The following is a 24,505-nucleotide window of genomic DNA, read 5'->3' on the forward strand; positions in this document are numbered from 1 at the left end:
ACACCTATTAATAGCTGGTGGAACTGCCAAAAACAACTAGTTTGCTTTAGTCTCTGAGTTAATGGGTTGATTTGACATCATGTGGGCAGAGCCATAGGGATTTTTTTATGGTTTGATGTTGCCATCTTAAGACTCATGTATAAATACATGAGGTCTAAAAGGCAATATATCTGTTAATAGGACTTGGTGCTAGTCATTTCACTACTCGAAGACCTGGAGTTAGATTGGACCCATGTAAGCATGCTTATGCTTATAGATTAAAAGTAGAAGTCTATTATAAATAATAAATCTTCTTAATATTAGGTATTTTCACTAGTGATTTATGATAAATGTCAAAGAAAACTATCAGTATGTCTGCTGTTGCATGATAGTATACCCATTTTGAGAGAACTTATCCATTATAGGTCTTTGAAATGAGCCAGGCTGACATTTTATGCAGATCGTTTTTTATCTTTCTACCTATGGATTGCAGCAGACACTTGACATTCATGATGAATATTTCCTGAGACCTTTATGACACCTTTAATTGGCAAATACCACTAGAGCAAATAATTTCCCTCATAAAATGTTTTTATTCTGGCCCAACCCGTCGTGTTCATGGAGTGCTCCACTTTTTCTTCTCATTCATTACCAGGGCTGTTGTGTACTTGGTAATTGACAATGAGAGGGAACATGTAGCTGTGGGGTGGCAGCCAGACTAGTTGAGTGACTTTACCCTCAATGACAGTTTTGCTAGGAGATTTGAAGTTATGTTTCAGAAAAATGACGAATGCCTACATGTTATGGACTGACCTTTGAAACTGCTCAGTGAATAGCCAAAACTGTGAATGTAAAATCTGCAAATGCTAATTAAACATCTCTTGTTCTTTGGGTTTTCAAAGACATCTTCATCTTTCACTCCTGCTGGGAAGTAGGAGGATACTCTGGATTGGGGAGGGATAGAAATGCTTGTGATTCTTGGAACTCAGGCTCATTTTTACCATTGCTGGCCTCTTAGAGCAGGGTTCATTGGAACTGCATGGCCATGGATATCTCAGCAGCTTCAGGAAGTGATTGCTGTGTTTTGGAGAAAAACCTCAGGGAGCTCTTGGGTTAGGCTGAAAAATGAGTTTTCCAGACTTAAGAAAACATGCTTGTAATTGCATCCTGGTTCCCCACCCCAACAACTCTATGCTTTCTAATATTAACCTCTGAGGTTACCTTTTCAGTGTTTTATCTATTTTATCTTTGGTACTCAGAGTCTTAGAAAAAAGCTATTTTTCTTGAAATTTGTGATTATTATTAAAATTAAAAGGGTAGGAATATTTTCTCAAACTTGGAATCTCTCTCTAGATGAATTCCACAGATATATGTTGTTCATTGGTAGTTGGTTTACCCCACCCAAAGTAAGATAATCAGGGAAGGCAGGAATAGCTCAGAGGCTTATTTGGGGGCATTAAAAATATCATTCCATTTTGACTGTGTGAAATAGCTGAGGGAGAAAAAACAAAAAGCCCTCAAAGATTGATCAGCCATCTTGCTTATATGGAAAACACATTGATATTTAAAGACATGGATCTTTGGAGCTTTCCAGTATTTAGAAGGACAAATGATATCATCTAATATTAGAGCAGATTCTGAAGACTCCAGAGTAGATCCAAAGTGGAAACATAATTGAATTTTACTCCTTAGACTTCAACCTGACCAGCCACTGTGTGTCTGAGGGCTACTGAGCAGCAAGGCCATTAAAGACATCTTGATATTGATGGAGAAGGTGGGATGAACTCACTCTTGAGAAGGTCTACTTGAGCTTTCTACCAAGGATTTTATATGCCTTTGGAGTAAAATTTCTCTAAGCCTCCCAGGTCCATGGGTCCCACAAAACCTCTACACTAAACCATTTTCTGCCCAAATAGTTCCTAGGCACAGAAAAAAAGCTCAATAAATGCTGTTGAAAAACCTGAGTACTGTGTGTCTCATGAACACTTGGGAATTGGTTTGCCAGGTGATGGGGGCACTCTGTGACATTGTCCCTGCCAGTGATTTGGAGACTAGAAAGTCTCTTCTGTTCTCCAGGCTTAGGACCTAGTCATGAATAACTATTGTTCCTCTCTCTCTCTCCTGCTGAGCTGGGGATGGAGGCTGGGAAGGGGTGGTGAGAGGGGTTCTGAGCAGTCCTGTAAAGCTGGCAGTTCCCTGCCTAGAGAGAAGTAGGGTAATTGGTGTCATCACAGTCACTTTGTGGGGACATAAAATATGGATGAGCATAAAGCGAGGCCAGCAGCTCAGTGCAGCAGGAAGGCCAGGAGAGGTGGGGAAGCTTACCTTCTTGACTTCGTATTTAATGGCGAGTTTGATCCTGCTCAGACTCGGACGGTGGTGGTCGGACCAGACTTGGAAGTTCACATCACCATTTAAAATCGCTTCCACCTCTTCTGTGTCTCGGCACAGGTCCAGCACGCCCACCACAAAATCCTTGCATTGCATAGATAACTTCCTGTAATCGTTCTAACAGAATAAAGAGAAATCAGGGGTGTGTCACACCGAGTCCCACAGATTGGCTTGTCCAGCACAGCAGTGTTGATCATCAACTGTCCACCAAGTGTGAGCTTACTGAGTGCGTTGGAACCAACAGGATGTGCTGAATTCAGAAGGCAAGACACTTTCTCTTCACAAAACAATCTAGAGGACCTTCTTCTCTAGGCCAGTGTTTGTCAAGGTGTGTCCATGGGCTACCTACATTAAAGTCGCCTTGGGTACGTGCTAAAATTGCAGATTCCCAGGCCTTACACCAAACTTATTGAATCAGAATTCCTGGGAGTGGGGCCAGGAATCTGCCTTTTAACTTTGCTCTCAAGGTGATTCTGGTGCCTGCCAAAGCCTCTCCTGGGCTCTCTCAAAGCAGCCATTCTCTGGGCCTAAATCTGAGCCATGGGATGGAGGAGTAATAAGAACATGAACTTCTAAGACTGGTGGAAATAGCACTTCACTTGCTTACCACCAACCTAAAACGGTGACTGTTTCACACAGGAAGTTTGGAAAAATATGCCTAATATGCTAAATAAAATAACAAATGTACACAGGTGTGCTTTCCTTTTATGTTTCAAAATCTACTTAAAAATTACAAATTTAAAAATCAAACATAATTTGAACCTAACAAGATCTTTTCTCGCCACGAGTCCTTTTTGTACAACAAATGAATAATTTATCTGTCTGCTGAGTAAACATTTTTAGACCTTGACCTTTTTATTTATTTATTTTAAACAAGTTGTCCCTGGATTTCTCTCTTCCCCTCTATACACATATCTTTCTGAATTATCTTTAAGAGGCTGACTTCCTTTTCTAGTGACATGCCAACATCTCTCTCTCCAAATAGACTGCTTAAATTCCAGATAATGATCCAAAATGTTGGACAAAAGAATGTCTCTGTCACCCTCATACTACTACTCCCCCAAAACATTTTCCCCTAAATGTTTCCTTGCTGGTTTCTTAGGTGAAATAAGATGATCAGAAACTACACAAAAGCCAAATGTCACTTTCAGTGTTAAACAGTAGTTGGCAAAACGGAGTGCAGTTTTGCTGGATTCCTCAGCAAATAGCCAGGAGCCTGGCAAGCTACAGAAGCTCAGCCATTTTTGTGAATTAGTAGTGATTCTTGTCTTCTTCCAGGGCTGTTGGGTCAAAATGATACTTTAGAGAAAGGGGTAACTAAATGTGTTTGCTAGGAAAAGGATCAAGAAAATGTTTTCAGATGTGAGTGGCTACCCCTAAATTTGGTATACAGTTTAGGAAGAAGGGGTTTTCAAGAAATTCTGGATAGAAAAATCAGCTCAGACAGATTATCGTGGAAAAAAATTCAGGTAGGATTGTTAGGAACCTTCTAGGTCTTGGCACCTAGCTCAGTGCTGGGTCATGACATGAAGAGTTATGCTGTATGCTTCCTCCACCCCTAACCTCCACCTGTATCTATCCACCCATCCACCATCCACCATCCACCCATCCATCCATTCTTGAGGGCCCACTTGGTACCAGGCAATTAAAAATTAGCAGTGAACAAGGCAAATATGGTCTTTGAGTAGTGTTGGGCTGGAGAAGACTAGGGACCCTGCCTGGGCATGAGGAATGCTAAGTAAAACTTGCTCAGAGCTTGTCCAGGCTAAGATGCTCTGTAGAGCTGAGAATCCAGTTGGGACATTCAAGGGACACTGTGCTCACAAAATGGACAGGTGGGTTGCTCCACCACATGGGCTGGTTCAACTCTAGCAGCCCCATTGTTGCAACTCAGGTTCCCTGAGTCTCTGCCCTCTGTCCCATCAACTTGATTGTCTGTTTCCAGACAATAAGAAGTCCCCTGTTCCTGGTAAAATGGATACTGCCCTGTTGACTAGACCAGACCTCATCTCTTTGTGGAAATGCCTGTCTAGAGCTGAATGAATGGATGGGTTCAGGGAGAGAAGTGGAAAGGGCTGGAGCCAGCCCTTGGCCCAATCTCCTGATGCCAGGAGCTAGTTAGATTGTACTGCCTCAGAGCCTCTGCACATTTATGGGCTCAGTGCAGTTCAGAAGAGAATGTTCCCATTTCACTACAGACTTTCACTTCCCTGGGCTTTTTCAGCCAGCCTGGCCATAAAAAGGGCAGACATACCAGTATAACCAAAGCAGGGAATTTACTTTTTGCCTTCTGCATGAGACACTCAGGCTGGAAGGCAGCAAGCCTTCTGGTGTCTGCAGATGGCTGGCAGAGACAGACAAGCTGGCCCTGCAGAGATAAGGAGATGACATGGATGTGGCTGCAGATGGGTGGGCCAGGGCCAGGCCCATGCTTACCAGAGAGTGCCACAGGTGAGCATCTTCGGTGAATTATGATGATTATTATTTATTGGGTCAACCCAGAGGTCAGTGAACCTCCCAAGGCACACTCTGGTTCCTCAGCTGTAGTCGAAGGCAGATGAGACACACACCTAAGACTTGAGTTATGCTTTTTTTTTTTTTCGTAAAAAATATTCCTACACACTGAGGTCTGCCAGCCCCAGTGGGTGTGATGGCTAGACAGGTGCTTTAACTGCGCCACCTCACTCAGTCCTTATAAAAACTCCTTGATGGAGGATCTGTTACTTTTCCAATTTATAGATAAGGAAACTGAGACTCAGAGAAATTAACTAATGAATTAAATCTACTTCTCTTCCTCATTTTAGTTACTTAACTGATCTTTGGGTCACTCTCCCACATTCCTTGAAGGTTTTAGCTCCTGGCTCACTGTCACCCTCGCCAACATTACTGCTGCTGTTATTCTTGGTAGTTTAAGTAACCAGGAAAATGACCTTCCCGTTATTCCTGCCCTCTTGCTTCCTTGACTGCTTCTCTTCCAATGGCTTTTATCCATCACTTTCTTAGTTATTCCCAATAACTGAAGCTCCTCCATAACCCCAAATTCAAGTTTCCCTCTGAGCAACACCTCCTATATGTCTAGCTCACTTCCTCCAGCAGTCTTTTGATTCCACCAGGCCTACAAGCCATTGAATATGCCACCTTTTCACTAGTTTTCATCTCCCTTAGATCCCTGCCTGCCTCCTTAAAAAAAAAAAAAAGCTTAAATTCCATGGTCAATCATTATAATAATTTCTGCACATATCATCAACTCCCTTGCTCTTATTTCACTCTCCTTACTGGATAAAAGCCGTACTTGGTTGAGTCTAACTCTCCACTGCTCTTCTGCCGCTGCACAGTAAATGTGGGTAGAGAATTCACAACTGCACTGATTGGCCGTGCTCTAAACTCATTAGCACCAACCTTAAGTGGTCCTTAGTGCTCCTGGGAAATTTCCTCTCCTGCTTTCTCAAACAAATGTTTCAATACCTTCTCCTCTCCTCATTTTCAGATGAGGACCTTGTATCTCATTTTATTGAGAAAATAGAAGCCATCAGAAGAGAAACTGTACATTCTCACATCATCATATATATTTGCCTTCATGCATTTGTGCTCATGTACTCTGTTTCCCTCTTGCTACTTTGCAGGAACTGCCCCTGCTCCTATCTAAGGCCAGCTTCTCCACTTGTACCCTGGATATCATCCCCTTAGGTCTACTCAAGGACATGGCTCCTGCAGTCTCCCTTTCTTTCTCCTGCATTGTCAGTTCCCCCCTTTCTCTACAGGCTCAGCATACAAACATGCTGTTATTTCTGTTGTCTTAAAATGAAATTTCTCTTGACCCTACTTCCCCCTCCAACTGTTAGTCCAGTTTTTTGTTTCATTTTACAGCAAAACTCTTCAATAGAGTTATCTACACTTATTGTTCCCAGTTGCCTTTTTGTCCCATTCAATAAGGCTTTCACACCCACTGACTCCATTGAGACTGTTCTTGTCAAGGTCACAAATGACTTTCATGTTGCTAAATTCAGTGGTTGGTTCTCAGCCCTCATCATATATGACCTGTCAAGTGCTTTGACTGTAGCTGATCATTCACTCCTCCTTAATACACATTCTTCACTTGGCTTCCAGCAGTGTACTGTGTTTTTTATTCCTGAATGACTACTGTTTTGAATTCTTTGTTGATTCATTCTCTGACCTCTTATTAATGTTCGAATATTCCAAAGACATGCCCAGTCCTTGGAATTCTCCTTTTATCTACTTACAGTTCTTCCCTTAGTGATCTTTTCTGGTGTAGTGGCTTTCAATATGATCCATATGCTGATGACTCCAAAATTTATATTTATAGTTCAGGCTTCTCCCTTGACCTTGAGATTCATATATCCACTTGCTGACTTGATATCTCTACTTGTATGTATAATAAGCATTTCAGTCTTTAAAAATGAACTCTGGATCTAGTGTTCTTTATTTATCCCTATCCTTTTGGTTACTCAGGTTAAAAAAATCTTGAATTTATCCCTGAATCTTCTCCTCTTCTCAAACCCCACATATAATTCAGTAGCAAATCCCGAAAGCTCTGATATCCAAATGTATCCATAATCTGACCTCTTCTCACCAATTCACTGTTTTACTTTGGTCCAAACCATCATCATTTCTTGCTTGGACTAGCCCAAGAGTTTTTTTTTTTTTTTTTTAATGGTAATAAGAGATTTATTGTAGGAGTTAGACCTTACACAAATAAGGGAGGAGCTGAGGAAAAGATCTGGAAGGGGGATTGATTTGGAGTACCAAAGAAATAGTCACTATCTAGGACCTCTGCAGCCAGGGTGTGGGTGGACCAATGGGAGCTTGAAAGGAAATCCAAAAAGCTATCAAAGTGGGACCACAAAGAGAGCTCATGGAGAAGTCTATGGAAGCTGTCCCCTCTGGAGAAGAATTTGCCTGCAGCATCTGTGAGTCCCTAGCTAAGCACCTGGATGAGGAATAGAAGAGAAACTGGGTCAGGAGTGGAGAAGAGAACAAGATGGAGCCCAATAGACACCTTGGCGTCAGCTCATCACCATAGTTGATGGTGATGACCTTTTGAGAATAATGAATTCTTCATTTCTGAAAGCCCAGTTGTATATAAGTGTTTCTTTTGGCAAACTATAACCCAAAACAAGTTAGGGAATGTTATCCTGGGAAGCATATTTCCTATATTTGGCCAAATTGACCTCAGAAATGACTCTTTGGCCATGTCTTTGGCTGGCCACAGTCCAGCACACCTTAGCTGTCTGTCTCTACTCCAGACTATGAGATCAGAAGACAGAGATTATGTCCCATCCATTTTAGACTACTCAGCATCAGACACAGTGCTTGAGCTATAGGAGAGACTCAGTAGAGGTCTGAGCAATGAATGAAAGGCATTGACATGGCTGACCTGGAGTATTTGAGTTTTCAAATGCTTCGGCAGGTATAAAATGACTTCATGTTCAAGTCAATTCCAACTATTGGCAATCCCATGTGTTTCAGAGTAGAACTACTCCATAGGATTTTCTTGGCTGTAATTTTAATGGAAGCAGATTGACAGGCCTTTTCTTCTGCAGTACTACTGGGTGTGTTCCAACCACCAACTTTTAGATTAGGAGTGAGTGCAGATGGTGGAGAATGGTATGGTGTACTCTTGGGATCATTCTAACTGGTCTCCTTGATTCTCCCCTTGATCCCTATAGTCTATTCTCTACACAGTAGTCAGTGGGATACTTTGAAAAAGTTAATCAGATCATAGCACTGCTCTGCTCAAACCCTCCAGTTGTTCCTCATCCACTCAAATAAAAGCCAAGACATTATACTGGCCTACAAGAACATACATTATCTAGCCTTCCCATTTTTTCCTCAATTTATTCCCTGTGACTCTCCCCCTCACTCAGTCTACTGTAGCCACAGTGGCTTCCCTGCCATTCTTCAGACACACTTGGCATGGACTGGACTTCTGTATGACTGTTGCCTTTCCTTGGAATGCAGTTTCCCCAGATATCTGCATGGACAACTCTCTCAATTCCTTCAGGTCTTTGCTCAAACATAATTTTCTCAGTGAAGCCTTCCCTGACTGTCTTAAAAAAAAAATTGTAACCTCCTCTGTTCCCAATCACTCTTCCTTGATATTTTTGTTTTCTTCCTAATACTTATGACCATCTGATGTAGTATATTTTTTACTTATTTATTTATTGTCCACATCTCCCACTAGAATGTAAGCTTCCTGAGGGCAGGGATTTTTTTTTTTCTATTTTGTTCACAGATGTATCCCTGGATCCTAGAACATCTCCTAGAACATGATAGGTGCTCAATAAATACTTTTTAAGTCAGTCAGGACAGTGAACCTGTCTAAGATGACATTACTAAGTGCTAGAGCCAAGATTCAAAACAGGTTGGTCTGACTCAAATTCTGTTCTCTTCTCTCACACAATTTTGCCTCTTGGTGAGCAGCATGTTCCCTTCTGTTTAACACACGCTAAAACCTAAAGGCTCACTTGAGCTGACTCTCAATTAACTGGGGAAATAAAGATTGGCAGGGATATGGATATTTGAAACTTCAGAGGACTCTAGAGTATAATATGTAAGCACACAGGTTTTGCCATTAGAAGGACCTGTGGTTTGAACTCCTATTTTACTACTTGCCAGTTATGGGAAATTGAGCAAACCATTTGAACTCTTCTGCATTTCAGTTTCACTTCTGTAATAATATACACATCACGGAATCATTGGGAGAATTCTATACCAAAATAACGTAAAATGCTTAGTTAAAAAAAAAAAAACCCAGTGCCGTCTAGTTGATTCTGACTCATAGTGACCCTATAGGACAGAGCAGAACTGCCCCATAGAGTTTCCAAGGAGCGCCTGGTGGATTCGAACTGCCGACCCTTTGGTTACCAGCCGTAGCACTTAACCACTACGCCACCAGGGTTTCCAATGCTTAGTTTAGTGAATAATAAATACTGCAAATAAATCAAAACCTAAATCATAGTAATAATTGACAATAAAGATAAAACCAATAACTAGCTAGCTATTTTTGTAATTGTTACAGCCTCATTTTGATTTTAAACTCCTGATCTCTTGTCTTTTTGATTTTTAATTAATAGAGTGGAAATAGGACTGGTCTATGAGTAAGAGGAGAACAGAAAATACTGGAGAAATCCAGTAAATACAGGAGAAATTTTTATTTTTATTTTTCACACATTCTAGATCTAATCCATATATCAAAAATACATCCTGAATCTGTTCACTTCTCTTCATCTCTGCCACCACCAGCCCAGTCTAAGCCACCATTCTCTCATTATATCTTAGCTGGTAGACCTGCTTCCACTCTGAGGCTACACTGTAGTCCAATCTCTACTTCATAGCTGGAGTGCATTTTTTAACAGCTTTATTGAAGTATAAGGAGCCTTGGTGGTACAACAGTTAAGCACTGGGCTGCTAACTGAAAGGCCATCAGTGGCTCTGTAGGAGACCTGGTGATATGCTCCCATAAAGATTACAGCCCAGGAAATTCTATGGGGGCAGTTCTACTCTGTCACACGAGTTGGAATCAACTAGATGGCACCTAACAACAACAGCATTGAAGTATACTTGACATGCAATTAGCTGCACATATTGAAAGTATGCAATTTGATAATATGTATATATTTCTGAAACCATCACAGAAGTGAAGGTGATGAATCTATCCATCATCCCAAAAGTTTCCTTATGCCCTTTTGAAACCCTCTTCTGCTCTTCCCTGTATCCCCCCACCAACTGATCTTTTTTTTTGCAAAAATTAGTTTGTATTTTCTAGAGTTTTAAATCAGTGAAATCACACACCGTGTATTCTTTTTCCCCTAGCTTTTTTCACTCAGCATAATTGTTTTGAGATTCACCCATGTTGTTATATATCAGTAGTTCATTGCTTTTTATTGCTGACTACTATTGCTTTGTATGAACATATCACATTTGAGATGTTCCCAGTTTGGAGCTATTACAAATAAAGCTGCTATGAACACAACTGGACAAATAAGCAAAATTATGATAAACAGAGAAAAAGGTTGAAGTTGTTAAGGATTTCATTTTACTCAGATCCACAATCAACACCCATGGAAGCAGCAGTGAAGAAATCAAACGATGCATTGCATTGCACAAATCTGCTGCAAAAAGACCTCCTTAAGGTGTTAAAAAGCAAAGATGTCACTTTAAGGACTAGGGTACACCTGACCCAAGCCGTGGTGTTTTCAATCGCTTCATATGCATGGGAAAGCTGGGTAGTGAATAAGGAAGACCAAAGAAGAATTGATGCCTTTGAGTTATGGTGTTGGTGAAGAATGTTGAATATAACATGGACTGCCAAAAGAATGAACAAATTTGTTAAACTGTTAAATTTGTTAAAGAGACAGTCTTTTCTGCATTTATTGGACTTTGTCAAATATCAGCTGCTCATAGGTGGATGAATTTACGTTTGGATTCTCAGTTCTGTTCCATTGGTCTGTGTATCTGTTGTTGTACCAGTACCAGGCTGTTTTGACTACCGTGGTAGTATAATAGGTTCTAAAACCAGGTAGTGTGAGCCTCCCACTTTGTCCTTCTTCTTCTTCAGTAATGCTTTACTTATCTGGGGCCTCTTCCCTTTCCATATGAAGTTGGTGATTTGTTTCTCCATCTCTTTAAAAAATGTCATTGGAGTTTGGATTGGGATTACATTGTATCTGTACATCGCTTTGGGTAGAATTGACATTTTCAAAATGTTGAGTCTTCTTATCCATGAGTGGTCAACTTTTTAAGAAACTGCCAAACTTTTCCAAAGTGACTGTACCATTTTGCATTCCTGCCAACAATATATGAGAACTCCAGTTCCTCACATCCTCGCCAAACTTGATATGATCACTATTTTAATTTTAGCTGTCCTAATGGGTATGTGGAGCCCTAGTGGTGCAGTGGTTAAGAGCTTGGATTCTAACCAAAAGGTCAGCAGTTTGAATCTACCAGCCACTCCTCGGAAACCTTATGGAGCAGTTCTGTTCTGTTCTGTTCTGTTCTGTTCTGTAGGGTCACTATGAGTTGGAATCAACTCCACAGCACTGGGCTTGGCTTGGTTTTTCTAACGGGTATGTAGCAGTATGTTCTTACAGTTTTAATTTGCATTTCTCTAGTGGCTCATGCACATCATACATGAAGAAAGCAAGAGGTCATTAAAAAGACAGGAAAGAAAGAAAAGACCAAAATGGATGTCAGAAGAGACTCTGAAACCAGCTTTTGAACACTGAGTAGCTAAAGCGAACAGAAGAGATGATGAAGTAAAAGAGCTGAACAGATTTCAAAGGGTGGCTTAAGGAGACAAAGTAAAGTTTTATAATAACATGTGTAAATACCTGGATTTAGAAAACCAAGAGGGAAGAACATGCATTTCTCAAGCTGAAAGAACTGAAGAAAAAATTCAAGCCTTCAGTTGCGATATTGAAGAATTCTGTCAGCAAAATACTGAACGACGTAGGAAGCATCAAAAGAAGATGGAAGGAATATACAAAGTCACTGTACCAAAAAGAACTGGTCGACGTTCAGTAACTTCAGGAGGTAGCATATGATCAAGAACCAGTGATATTGAAGGAAGAAGTCCAAGCTTCACTGAAGATACTAGGGAAAACAAGGCTCCAGGAATTGATGGAATACCAATTGAGGTGTTTCAACAAATGAGTGCAATGCTGGAAACGCTCACTTGTCTATGCAAAGAAATTTGGAAGACAGCTACCTGGTCAACTGACTGGAAGAAATCCATATTTATGCCTATTCCAAAGGGAGGTGACCCAGTCAAAGGCAGAAATTATTGAACAATATCATTAGTATCAGACACAAGTAAACTTTTGACAAAGATCATTCAAAAGCAGTTGCAGCAGCACATCGACAGGGAACTGCCAGAATTTCAAGCCAGATTCAGAAGAGGACATGGAACGAGGAATATCATTGCTGATACCAGGTGGATCTTGGCTGAAAGCAGACAATACCAGCAAGATGTTTACAAGTATTTTATTGATTATGCAAAGCATTTCACTGTGTGGATTGTAACAAATGATGGGTAACATTGAGAAGAATGGGAATTCCAGAACACTTAATTGTGCTCATGAGAAACCTGTGCGTAGATCAAGTGGCAGTTGTTCAAACAGAACAAGAAGATACTGCGTGGTTTAAACCCTGCGTGCCTCAGGGTTGCATCATTTCATCATACTTACTTGAACTGTATGCTGAGCAAATAATTTAAAAAGCTGGACTATATGAAGAAGAACAAAGCATCATGTTTGGAGGAAGGCTCACTAACAACCTGTGATATGCAGATGATACAACCTTGCTTGCTGAAAGTAAAGAGGACTTGAACCACTTACTGATGAAAATCAAAGACCAGAGCCTTCAGTATGGATTATATCTCAATCTAAAGAAAAGAAAAATCCTCATACCTGGACCAATAAGCAACATCATGATAAATGGAGAAAAGATTGAAGCTGTCAAGGATTTCACTTTACATGGATCCACAATCAACACCCATGGAAGCAGCACTCATTAAGTCAAGCAACGCATTACGTTGGACAAATCTGCTGCAGAAGACCTCTTTAAAGTATTAAAAAGCAAAGATGTCACCTTGAAGACTAACAACCCAGGAAAGCAACCACACAGAGAGCATAGCTGGTGGCATAGATTCTGTGTGAACAGCTCTGGAAAGAAATGACAAACACCTGACCCAAGCTATGGTATTTTCAATCTCCTCATATGCATTTGAAAGCTGAGCAATGAATAAGGAAGACTGAAGAATTGATGCCTTTGAATTATGGTGTTAGCGAAGAATATTGAATATACCATGGGCTGCCAAAAGAACCAACAAATCTGTCTTGGAAGAAATACAGCAAGAATATTCCTTAGAAACAAGGATGGCAAGACTTCATCTTACATACTTCAGACACGTTATTAGGAGGGATAAGTCTCTGGAGAGGGACATTGTGCTTGGCAAAATAGAGGGTCAGCGAAAAAGAGGAAGATCCTCAACGAAATAGATTGACACAATGGCTGCCACAATGGGCTCAAGCATAACAACGACTGTGAAGATGGTGCAGGACCAGGCAGTGTTTTGTTCTGTTGTACATAGGGTCGCTTTGAGTCGGAACCAACTCGTCGGCACCTAACAACAACAACAGTGGCTAATGATGTTGAGCATCTTTTCATGTGTTTGCATCTGTATGTATTCTTTGATGAAGCGTGTGTGCTTGGGGCTCATTGAGCTTCCTGAAACTCTGGGTTTATAGTTTCCATCAATATTAGAAAAAAATTTAGCCATTATTTTTTGAGTATTTTGTGTATGTGTGTTCCCACTTCCTCTTTTTCGTGGTCTCTAATTACATGCGTGTTAGGCTGCTTGAAATTGTCCTGCAGCTCACTGATGCTGTTCTTTTTATTAAATTAACGTTTCTTTCTGTGTTTCATTTTGGATAATTTCTATTACTATGCTTCAATTTCACTAATTATTTCTTTTACAATTGCTAAACCTCTGTTATTTCCATCCAGTGTATTTTTCATCTCAGACATTTTAGGGGCACTTCCCAGTAGTTCCCTGGTTTCAAAGCTATACCACTCCTGTGCTTCCCCCTCAGGTGTGCCTGGTCCCTGGGCACATCCTGCCCATCTTGTCATTTCTTTCTAGAGTTGTGTGCACAGAATCTATGCCAGCAGATGTCTTCTCTGTGTGGTTGCTTTTCTGGGTTGTTGTTCAATGCTGTCGGAAAATGACCATACCTCGTTCTGTCTCTCATTCCAGTTGGTACTCAGTCTGTTTCTTCAACTCTCTGTTTGATGCTCTGGGATCCGAGGTTGTTTTTTTGTGTCTAATTAGCTTCTTGAGTCATTATTGTCAGAGGGTTTTTGTGGTGTGTGTATCTAAGGTGCCATGGTGACTGGAACTGCTACTTAACAATTTTATATATGGAATACAGCCATGACAACTGTCTTAATGTCCTTGTATGCCAATTCTAACATCTATGTCAGTCCTTGTTCTGTTTTTATCGATTTATTTATCTTTTCTGCATACTTAGTTAAGGGTAGAGAAAGATGGTTTGTTAACAGCTCTCAATGGAGGATCTGACTGAGACAAGCCAATATGAAAACTAGAGGGTGGTTTGGTAAATAATGCATATAGATAGACTTAGGGAGGAATCAGTCCCACATCCTTCGTGAATTGACAAGCATGAAACGATCTCATTTTCTTATTCCTTTTCTCCTTACCATCCTCCTGCCCTTTTTTCATTTTATATTTAAACCTTAGTTCTAGTTACTGTGAGGGACATAGTAATTAGTAGGATATGTTTTCTGTCTTCAGGGAACTTCCAGCCTAAAGGGGAGGACAGGAAAGGGTCTACCACCAGTATAACAGAAGACAAAACTCTATGGTGGGCATACCATACAAATATCTGCTTCAATGTTCTATAAATGAAGATAGTAGTCATCAAGATAAAATGCTGTCCAGCTAAAAGTCTCTCATTCTATGCTACAACAACTCCAAACTCTTAAAAAAGTTGTAAATTTGACTCTCCTCAACTAGATCATAAATATCTAGAGGCCAGAAATCTCTCCTTTTGCACCTGTGTAGTTGGCGCAACTTAACATATGTGAGATGCTTTAGAACAAATAATAAAAACTAACATTTCCTTGAGTGCTCACTATATGTCAGCCACCGAGCCAAGCACTTTGCATGCATGATCTTTTTTAATCTTCATATGGACTTATTATTGACTCCATTTTACAGATGAGAAAACTGGAGCTCAAGGGTAAAGTAGCTTAGCCAACACAACTGTACCATGTCTCTGAGAAAGCTTGTTGACTTTTTTTTTACCCTTTTCTCTTTTTTAAACTTTTTAATTTACATACATTAACATTTTTTGTGAACATTTCTATGATTTTTAACACATGTATAGATTCATAGTGTTCTTTTGAAATTAAATCCTACCCCCACACTTAACCCTGGCAACCACTGATCTGTTCTCAGTCCCTAGAGTGTTTTTTTTTTTTTTTTATTGTATGTAATCTTTAGTCACAGATTGCTCTCCATTTGTGTTGCCTATACGTCATTTCACCCATTGCTGTATTTGGTTTCCAGTTTCTTTCCTCCCTTTAGCAAGTGTGAGACAGATGCCTTTTCCTCAGGGAAGAGAAATCTAAGGTTTGCTGCCTTTGCCAACAATGAAAACGTTGGAAAGCCAGATGGCAGAGCTGTTGCCATTGGCATCTTTTGTATGAACCATGTGAAAAGAATGGAAAAAGCCAAATCATTCCCGTGTTAGGACCTCCAGTCACCATACACCAGTTACCAGTGTTGAACTTGTTGGAATTGGTGATCTTGCCCGTCTCCAAATCAATCGGAATGGTGTTGTTCAATTTGATCAAGGGATTAATCAATGGTGTAAACATCATGACTCACCACATGAGAGATTCCTTTTGTGTGCACAAAGATCTTTCTCATTTGGTACAACTTATACTTGGCCTCCTCGGGTATAATATGATAAACAGCAAAGTAACCCTTGGTATCATAGATTAGACAGAAGTGCTCTCTGGTCTTTTTAATGTTGATGATATCCATGAATTCAGCAGAGTAGGTCATATTAGTGCAGACCTTTCTCTCCATCTTAATGAACTGCTGCATTCAGGTCTTCTTTACTTCATCTTCTTTCAGAGCATATTCAAGTCTGTTCCTTAAGAAAATGATGAGGTGGCATCATTATTTCATCTTATGGGGCCTGTAGGTAGATGAGGAGCAAACACATCAGTCAAAACATACTTTGGAGCTGCTACATACTTCCGATGCTTCTTGGGACCATGAGGCACATGCTGGGCATGGAAAGAAAAGACCTTAGAGTTTTGTCTTTTACAGAATGTCATATAAATGGGATCGGTAGTATGAAACTTTTTGAGATTGACTTCTTTCAGCATAATGCCTGTGAGATTCATCTGTGTTCTTGCATGCATCAATAGTTCATTTCTTCTGATTTCACATCCATTGTGTGGTACCATGGTTTGTTTATCCATTAACTCATTGAAGGACATTTGGTTGTTCCCAGTTTTGGGCAATTATAAATAAAGCTCCTACAAACATTCACATACAACTTTTTGTGTGAAAATAAGTTTTTATTTCTTTAATACCTCAAAATGGGATTGCTTTGTAGGAAACTGCCAGTCTGTTTCTGCAGTGGTTATACCATTTTATACTCATACCATCAAATTATGAGGGTTCCAGGTGCTCCACATCTTTGTCAGCATTTTGTACTGTCAGTTTATTTTCTGTGTAGTGGTATCGCATTGTGGTTATAATTTGCATTCCCTAATGGCTTATGGGAAACCCTGGTGGCATAGTGGTTAAGAGCTTTAGGAGCTATGGCTGCTGACCAAAAGGTCAGTAGTTCGAATCTACTAGGCGCTCCTTGGAAACTGAAAGGGGCGGTTCTACTCTTGTCGTATAGGGTCTCTTTGAGTCGGAATTGACTCGATGGCAATTTTTTTTTTAATGGCTAATGATGTTGAGCATTTATTTCATGTGCTTATTTGTCATCTGTGTATGTTCTTTGATAAAATATCTATTTAAATTCTTTGCCAATTTTCTTCTAAAAGTTGGGTTGTTTATTTTCTTATTATTTAGTTTTGAGAGTTCTTTATATATTCTGGATACAGTTCTGTTACAAGATATAGGGTTTGCATATATTTTCTCAGTCTGTGCCTTATCTTTCCATTCTTTTAGCAGCGTCTTTCAAAGAGCAAAAGTTTTTAATTTTAATCAGTCCAATTTATCATTTTTTTCTTTTATGGTCACACTTTTGGCGCCATAGCTAAGGAATCTTTTCCTAATCCAAGGTCACAAATGTTTGCTCCTATGTTTTCTTCTAGTAATTTTATAGTTTAGGTTTTACATTAGCTCTGTGAACCATTTTGTGTTAATTTTTGTATAAGGTATAATATTTATTTGTTCTAGTTCCATTTTTAAAAAGATTATCCTTTCTCCATTGAATTGCTTTTTCACTCTTGTCAAAAATCATTGACCATATTTTATGGGTCTGTTTCTGGACTCTGTATTCTGTTTCCTTGTTCTGCATGTCTATAATTTTTACTAATACCCACTGTCTCAGTTTTTGTAGCTTTATATTAAGTCTTAAGTATTGTGAGTTCTCTAACTTTGTCCTTTTTCAAATTACTTTGGTTATTCTCATTCCTTTCCTTTTTATATAGATTTTAGAATTAGCCTAGTCATATCCAAAAAAAAAAAAAAAAAATCCTGCTGGAATTTTTATTGAAATGATGCTAAATAAAACTGACCTCTTAATTATGTTGAGTCTTCCAATTCATGAACATGGTATATTTCTCCACTTATTTAGGTATTTGATTTCTTTCATTAGTATTTTATAGTTTTCAGCATAAAGATCCTGCATTTTTTTAGACTTATACTTAAATTTTTTTTTCTGAGCAATTGCAAATGATATTTTAAAAACATTTTAGTTTTAATTGTTCAATAATATTATATTGAAATATGATTGACTTTTCTATGTTGACCTTGTATCTTGTGACCTTGCTAAACTCACTTATTGGTCTTTTGTAGATTTCCTGGGGCTTTTCTACATAGACCATCATGTCTTCTGCAAATAGGGATTGTTGATGAACATCTAATGAGATACATTTATTAAGATGGCTGATACAATGCTCAACAACATTGCTTTGAAGATTTAAAAAGCATTATTCTAAGAAAAGCTGTTGCCAACAAACTTTTTGCTGGCTTTCACATTGTGGTTTTAATTTGCGTTCCCTAATAGCTAATGAGGAGCCCTACTGGTGAAGTGGTTAAGAGCTCAAATGCTAATCGAAAGGTCAGCAGTTTGAATCCATTAGCCACTCCTTGAAAACCCTATGGGACAGTTCCACTCTGTCATATATGGTTGCTACCAGTCAGAATTGACTCAATGGTAATGGGTTTTAACAGCTAATAATATTGAACATTTTTTCATGTGCTTATCTGCCATCCGTGTGTGTTCTTTACCAACTCAGAACTTTTTATTTGGTCAATATATTGGGCAGTTTTTAGAATATTCACCCACCATTTATTTCCTGTACTCTGCTCAACACATATATTAACAGAGATTCTTTGGTTCTCAACTGGCCCAGAGTTTCTCCTCTTTCTTTTTTGTCCCTACATCTTACAAAGTCATTTATTTTTTGAGATGTTTCTCTGGCTCCAACACAGAAGACAAGCCCACCCCATCGAACGTGATACGTTGATGGTACAGAAGCATCAATTTCAAGAAATTATTACTTCACTTCACTTTGGTTGAAAACTCCAGCTTTATCCAAGCTACTGACAAACTTCAGTCAGAAGAGAGAGAAGCTTATTACCCTGGTCGGTCAAAAGTTAAATGAATTTCTCAGACTGATGCTGTTGAGTCACCCACAGAATACAGGATAATTAACACTCATTCCTCAATGGAGACCTTATAAATTAGATTAAAAAAGAGTGTGGGCCTCAAACCCACTTCCCCCTCCCCTCTCTTCAGGGACTCAGTTATGGGGGAGGAATGTTTATCAAAAGCTCCAAATGAAATACAAACAAGAATAAATCAACAGACTAGTGCATGCTATAAACTAGGGAAGTATTTATATTTTTGACATTTAGGCTGAGTTTGTTTAAGAAATAATTACAAATATACTTAGAATAAAAGTGTTCTAAGCATTTTATTATCTCAGTAAAAGGTCACAACTATCCTATAAAGCTGATAGTATTATTATCCCCAAGTAAGTGGAGCACTGAGAATTAACCATTGGATTTAGCAGCTTGGAGGTTATTGATCACCTTCACTGGATCAGCTTTGGAAGAGTGGAGGATGAGAATAGAGAGGGTTTAGAGAGATTGAGAGGAGATAAATTGGAGACAGTGATACACACAATTTTTTTGAGGAGGTTTACTGCGAAGGAGAGCAGAGAATTGGGTCAGTAGATGATGCTAGAAGTAGGGTCAAGAGAAACTTCCTTATCTTGTTCCCTCTCTCCCTGTCTCGTTTCTTTCCTCCCTGTTTTCTTTCTTGTTGGGGCAAACCATAACGTGTTGTGTGCTGACAAATTTTCCAGTAGATAATTATGTTTATCACTGTATATAATATCAGTAGATCATTATATTAGTCCAGTAGTTAACCAGTATACGTGAGCAGGGATTGGATCTACTGTAGAAGAGGATAAATGAGTTTAGATAGCATCACATATTGTTTGTCTATAGTAACAGGAGGGAAAGTTGAGTATGTGGGTGAGGATTCTAGTAGGTGGATGCATTAGAGGTAGAGATCTGTAGACATTTTCTTCCTATTGCTTCAACTTTTTTCAGTAAACAGGAATAAAAATTATCAGGTGAGGGTAAAAATAGGGGAGAAGGTGATAAAAGTTTGAGGAAAGGAAGTTTCAAATAGTTTTTTAGGAGAATATAAGGATGAATGGATTAGAGAGACAGGATATGATTGATGGAGAGTAATAAGAACCCACCTGAGGTCCACAGTCATAAATCTAAAATGTTTTTCTCTCCCACATTCACCTCTCTGAGAACTTACATGGAATAATAGGTAGAGAGTTAGATTTTACCAGGGTTGTGTTTTTGCCAAGTGAGTACAAAAATGAAGAGAGGCAGAGGAGTTGAAGGTGTATACAAGGCAGTGGTTATAATGATTGTACATGGAATTAAAGCTGGTATGAAGGGAAGAGAGGACATCCAAGGGGTGAGGGAAAGTGAAAAGATGGTTAGGTGAGTGAGTTGTAGGTCCTGGGGGGAGACGAAAGATTGTCAGAGTTTGAGGGTATTGGAGGAAGATGAAAAAATGTTGGAGCTGGTGGTCAGAGAGTGGGATGTGTGAAATTTAGATTATGGAGGGGTTGCATTTACTGGTTGTGATTAGTATAGGCTCAGGTAGGCTTGTGGGAATGGATGGCTAAGGTGGGATGGAGGATAAGTTCACTAAGGAGGGGAGTCCATGTAACTGAGCCATGGTGCTGGAAGGATAAAATACATGATATATATTAAAGTATCAAAATTTTAAACCTCAGGAACAGAAATCATGGGGAAATGACAGAGAGTGACCAATTGATACAGACTGCAACAATGAGGGGTAGTGGGTGATACAATCTGATTAATATGATTCAAACTCGGACATTCTTAGGGAGGAGAGACGGAGAAAGTTCCTCAAATGGCGAGGAACAGCAAGGGGACACCATTGCATCTCCAGGCCCAGTGGTATGAGGGTGAAGGGAGAAGAGCCAGCCCACTTGAGAAGGCTGCAGGGGCTGCTGTGTCTAAGGAAGAGCCCATCTTTAGTCAGAGCAAGAAAGTGAAGCAAGAAAGGGTCAAGGACATGGGAGATTTTGCTGAAGGACTTGAATTCAAGAGGGTGAAGTGGAAAGTGTCTGAAGATGAAGAAAGGGGAGAATGAGGATAGAGTTGGGGGATACGAGGAGCCTTGCAGGGATTTGAGTGTGAGCTCTCAGGGATGATGTGAGAGATAGTGGCTTCCTATAGGACTGACATATTATGTTGTGGTGATTCCATGGGGCATGCAGGCGGGCCATACAGCACAGTGCTGAGCACACAGGTCCTGGTCAGTACTTCCAGCTAAGCATGGACCTCAGAGTTGCATCTTGCCCTACTCCATTCCTTGCTGCACATCCCTCTACTCAGATGATGGAGGAGAAAACTCTAAATGTTAAGATTTAACATACATGCCTGCATTCTTATTAATTGTAACTGGCATCACTGAAATAATTAATGGCTGTGAAATGCTGGGCAAGAGCCTGAGCCTGGTGCTCATTATTGCAGATGAAAATTGAAAAGCTTCAATCCATGCCTTAGTTTTCATGCATACAATTAATTGTTTCATTAACCTTCACTGTATCGATAAGCTTATGCTCCAAAGGATCAAAAGAAGCAGGTGTCCTTCAGCATTTAACCTCCGCTTAGGAACTCAGATCCAAGGAAGGTGGCTCAAGTCCAGTACATGAGACAGAAAGCCACCATTTCTCTCCTCAGCTTTCCCAAGGCAATTCAGACAGCCCCCTGGTCCTCAAAGCCCAGGATTTTGCCCTCAGGTTTGAATGGGATGGAACCGGGGTGGCTTCCTGCCCACTGACCCTCTTAAAGAGCCAACTTCCTAACTCTGCCAGTGGTACCCACTGCCTCCCTGAGTTTTTATCTGCTCTCTACAGGAGGTCTTCCTTTATTCATCCCAAACTTACTCCCCGTGTTTTCCAAAGGAGTCTCTGTGTCGTAAGTTTCAGGATTTGGGAGAGAAGATTTTTGGGGTGTCATTGGTGCTTTTAGAATTTTTGATCACAGGCCTGATGAGTTTTTGCATGGGAAGGATGACGGAGTGATTTAACACTTGGGCTGTAAAATCTGAGTGCCTGGGTTGGAATTCCAGCTCTGCTGATACTGGCTGTGTGATTTTGAGGGTATAACTTAATCACCTCTGTGCTTTAATTACATTGTATAATGGGGTGATAATATTCTCTCTTTTAGAGTTGTTGCAAGGAGTAAATTAAATAATATAACCTATATATTATTTATAAAAAAATATAGGTTATATTATTTAACAAGTATCAACTAGCATTATGATAACCTGTGCTTTGTAGGTTATCAGAGAGCATAAACATGGTTAACTTGACTATTTGTGGGTTGATCTTCCAGGGCCTCGTCTAACAAGCTGACAGATCCCCTCAAAGGATTAAGTTCCCCAGCTTTGCCCTGTGTGAGTCCTCAGGTAGGAGGTGCAAGCAGCAGGACAGAATCTGCAGGTGACTGTGTGTCGCTCCCTTAGCCAGGTGTTGTTGGGAGCACCTCGGTTGCCACCTGGGTTTCCAACCTGATTTTTGGTTTACTTAAAAAAAAAAATTGTATTTTTTTAATTGGCAGCTACTAACATTGTGAGGGGCTCTTAGCACATCAACATGACATCTGTGAAGTCCCAGAAGTAATGGATTTCTTTGCTTGTTGATTTGTTAACAGCTCCCTTTTGATGGATTCAGAGGCTTGCCTGAAGAGGACAGGGTCTGTCTTTCAAAGAACATTAGTAACTCAAGGATTGTGTTAATTAACTCAGCAAATATATTTGAGCACCCACTGTGTGTCAGGTACTGGGAATACAGACCTTTGAATGGCTGAATAAAATACAGCCATTGCCCTTGAGGAACTTAGGGTCTTGCTAGAGAGAATGACAAGTAACCAGATGAGGACCACAGTATGGTGTGCCTTGGGGCAGATTTGGGGCATGCCCCCTCAGTTACACATACCAGGGAGCTTCTAAGAGGATGAGTAGCAGCTAGCTGGGGCGGGGAGGGGGTGCAGATGTTGAGGTGATGGTGGGGAGAAGAGATAACAGGGCAGGGACATTCAGAAAAAGGGACTGGCAAGTGCAAAGGCCCACAGGTGAGAGAACATTCACCAATGTTTGGATGGTGATGGGTATTAGTTGACTTAACCATAACATGGCTATGTGCATATGTTTTGCATATTATTCAATGTTTTACATAATTTTTCATAATTAAATAAACATGCATATACTTATGTATCCAGAGGGGAATTCATGTATACTCTCTGTACACCCTTGTTCAGATTAAAGATGCTATTTGGTTCTTTGTTTAGCTCCCAGAAGAGCCTCTCCTCAGCTTTCTGCTTTTCCTGCTGAAACTGCAGTCAGCTGAGACTGGGAGGCATGTCTGCCTCTGTGAACCTCGGCCCCACCTCATCACCTCCTGGCCTTCCTGGGAGGTTCTGGGGCCTTTGCCAGCTCTCTCTCTTCCCTAGGAAGATACTGTCATCGTTCTTTCTTTATAGACAAGGGAACTAAGGCCTGGAGACATCGTGGCAGCTGGAATTTGAACTCAGGTATGACTGACTCCAAAGCCCATGATCTTAGGCAGTGGGAAGTATTCATTTGATACAAATGCCAGCTGCCCTGCACTTGTTCTAAAACCCTGAGCACAATTCCTGAAGAAACAGGTGTGTGAGGATATTCAAGGTCCTTGCTGGTTAAAAAGAAGAGAAAGATGACGGTCTTTTGGTAAGAGACGAAGGCGCTGAAACAGAATAAAGCAATAACCTGTGTTTCTGCACCCAGGGGAAGGTCAGGAAGGTGAGACTGACTGAACTGAGTTTACCCTACACTCTAAGTTACCAGCAGGTGTGTTGACAATCAGAAAGTCAGAACTTTCTGGTACAACTAATGGGTAAGCCACTCCTAATATTGGAAACCCTGGTGGCATAGTGGTTAAGTGCTATGGCTACTAACCAAAAGGTCGGTAGTTCAGACCCACCAGGCGCTCCTTGGAAGCTCTATGGGGCAGATCTACTCTGACCTGTAGGGTCGCTATGAGTCAGAATTGACTTGAGGGCAATGGGTTTGGTTTTGGTTATTGCTTCTGAAGGCCCTAGGCTCCTTATCAAAATACTAGTCTGTTTACTCCTCTACCTCCTTTTTGGTCTCATGACTCCCACCGGGTGGTTGTCACTTCTATTCTGTAAAAGGTCCCACAGCCTTACCCAGGATTCCTGTCTTCAAGGTGAGAAGTTATGAGAATGGGTGCGAAAAGGAAGGAGATAACAGTTTCTCCACAGCAGTGGCTGGGGGGACCTTGCAGCTCATTCCTCAGATACAGAGAGAAACAGAGCATGGCAGGATGAGGCAGCATTGCTTGTACCAGCTGAATTCCAAAGGGGCAGCACAATTACTACTGTTCACAGAGCACTGGCTTTTAGCAGATGTGCTTTTTGGGTCTGTTTGCCCTGTTTGAGCCAAGTAAATGATATAGCTGCAGAGTGGTGCCGAATTAAAAAACTCCTTCTTCCTGGGTCCTTCCAAAGCTTTCATCCACAAAACACAGCTAAGGCATTTTGGCCCATGGATTGGTTTATGGAAGACCTCATTTATTCATTAATTTATTCACTTAATCAACAAAAATGAATGGAACATCTACCATGTGCTGAGCACTGTGTTAGCCTTGGAGATACAGTGGAGGATAAGGTGTGAGTCATCTCTGCCCCGGCGGAGATGACAGACTAGAGGAAAAGATAGACAGTGAAGATCCTGCAGTGACGTGTGATGAGAATCTCTCCATTTCA

General features: G+C 40.3%; 1 protein-coding gene and 1 pseudogene across 1 annotated transcript in view; both read right to left on the reverse strand.

Moving 5' to 3' along the window:
• The window catches only part of TRPC7 (transient receptor potential cation channel subfamily C member 7), a 184,614-nt gene that overhangs the window by 113,580 nt on the left and 46,529 nt on the right, over window positions 1–24,505 (reverse strand). The window contains exon 3 of the mRNA XM_064279703.1: window positions 2,305–2,487. Within this exon, the coding sequence (XP_064135773.1) occupies window positions 2,305–2,487 (183 nt within the window). The remainder of the gene's footprint in view (window positions 1–2,304; window positions 2,488–24,505) is intronic.
• LOC111750931 (small ribosomal subunit protein eS4-like) lies at window positions 15,371–16,293 on the reverse strand (annotated as a pseudogene).

This window comes from Loxodonta africana, chromosome 2, assembly GCF_030014295.1.
Source record: "Loxodonta africana isolate mLoxAfr1 chromosome 2, mLoxAfr1.hap2, whole genome shotgun sequence".
Taxonomy (NCBI): Eukaryota; Metazoa; Chordata; class Mammalia; order Proboscidea; family Elephantidae; genus Loxodonta; species Loxodonta africana.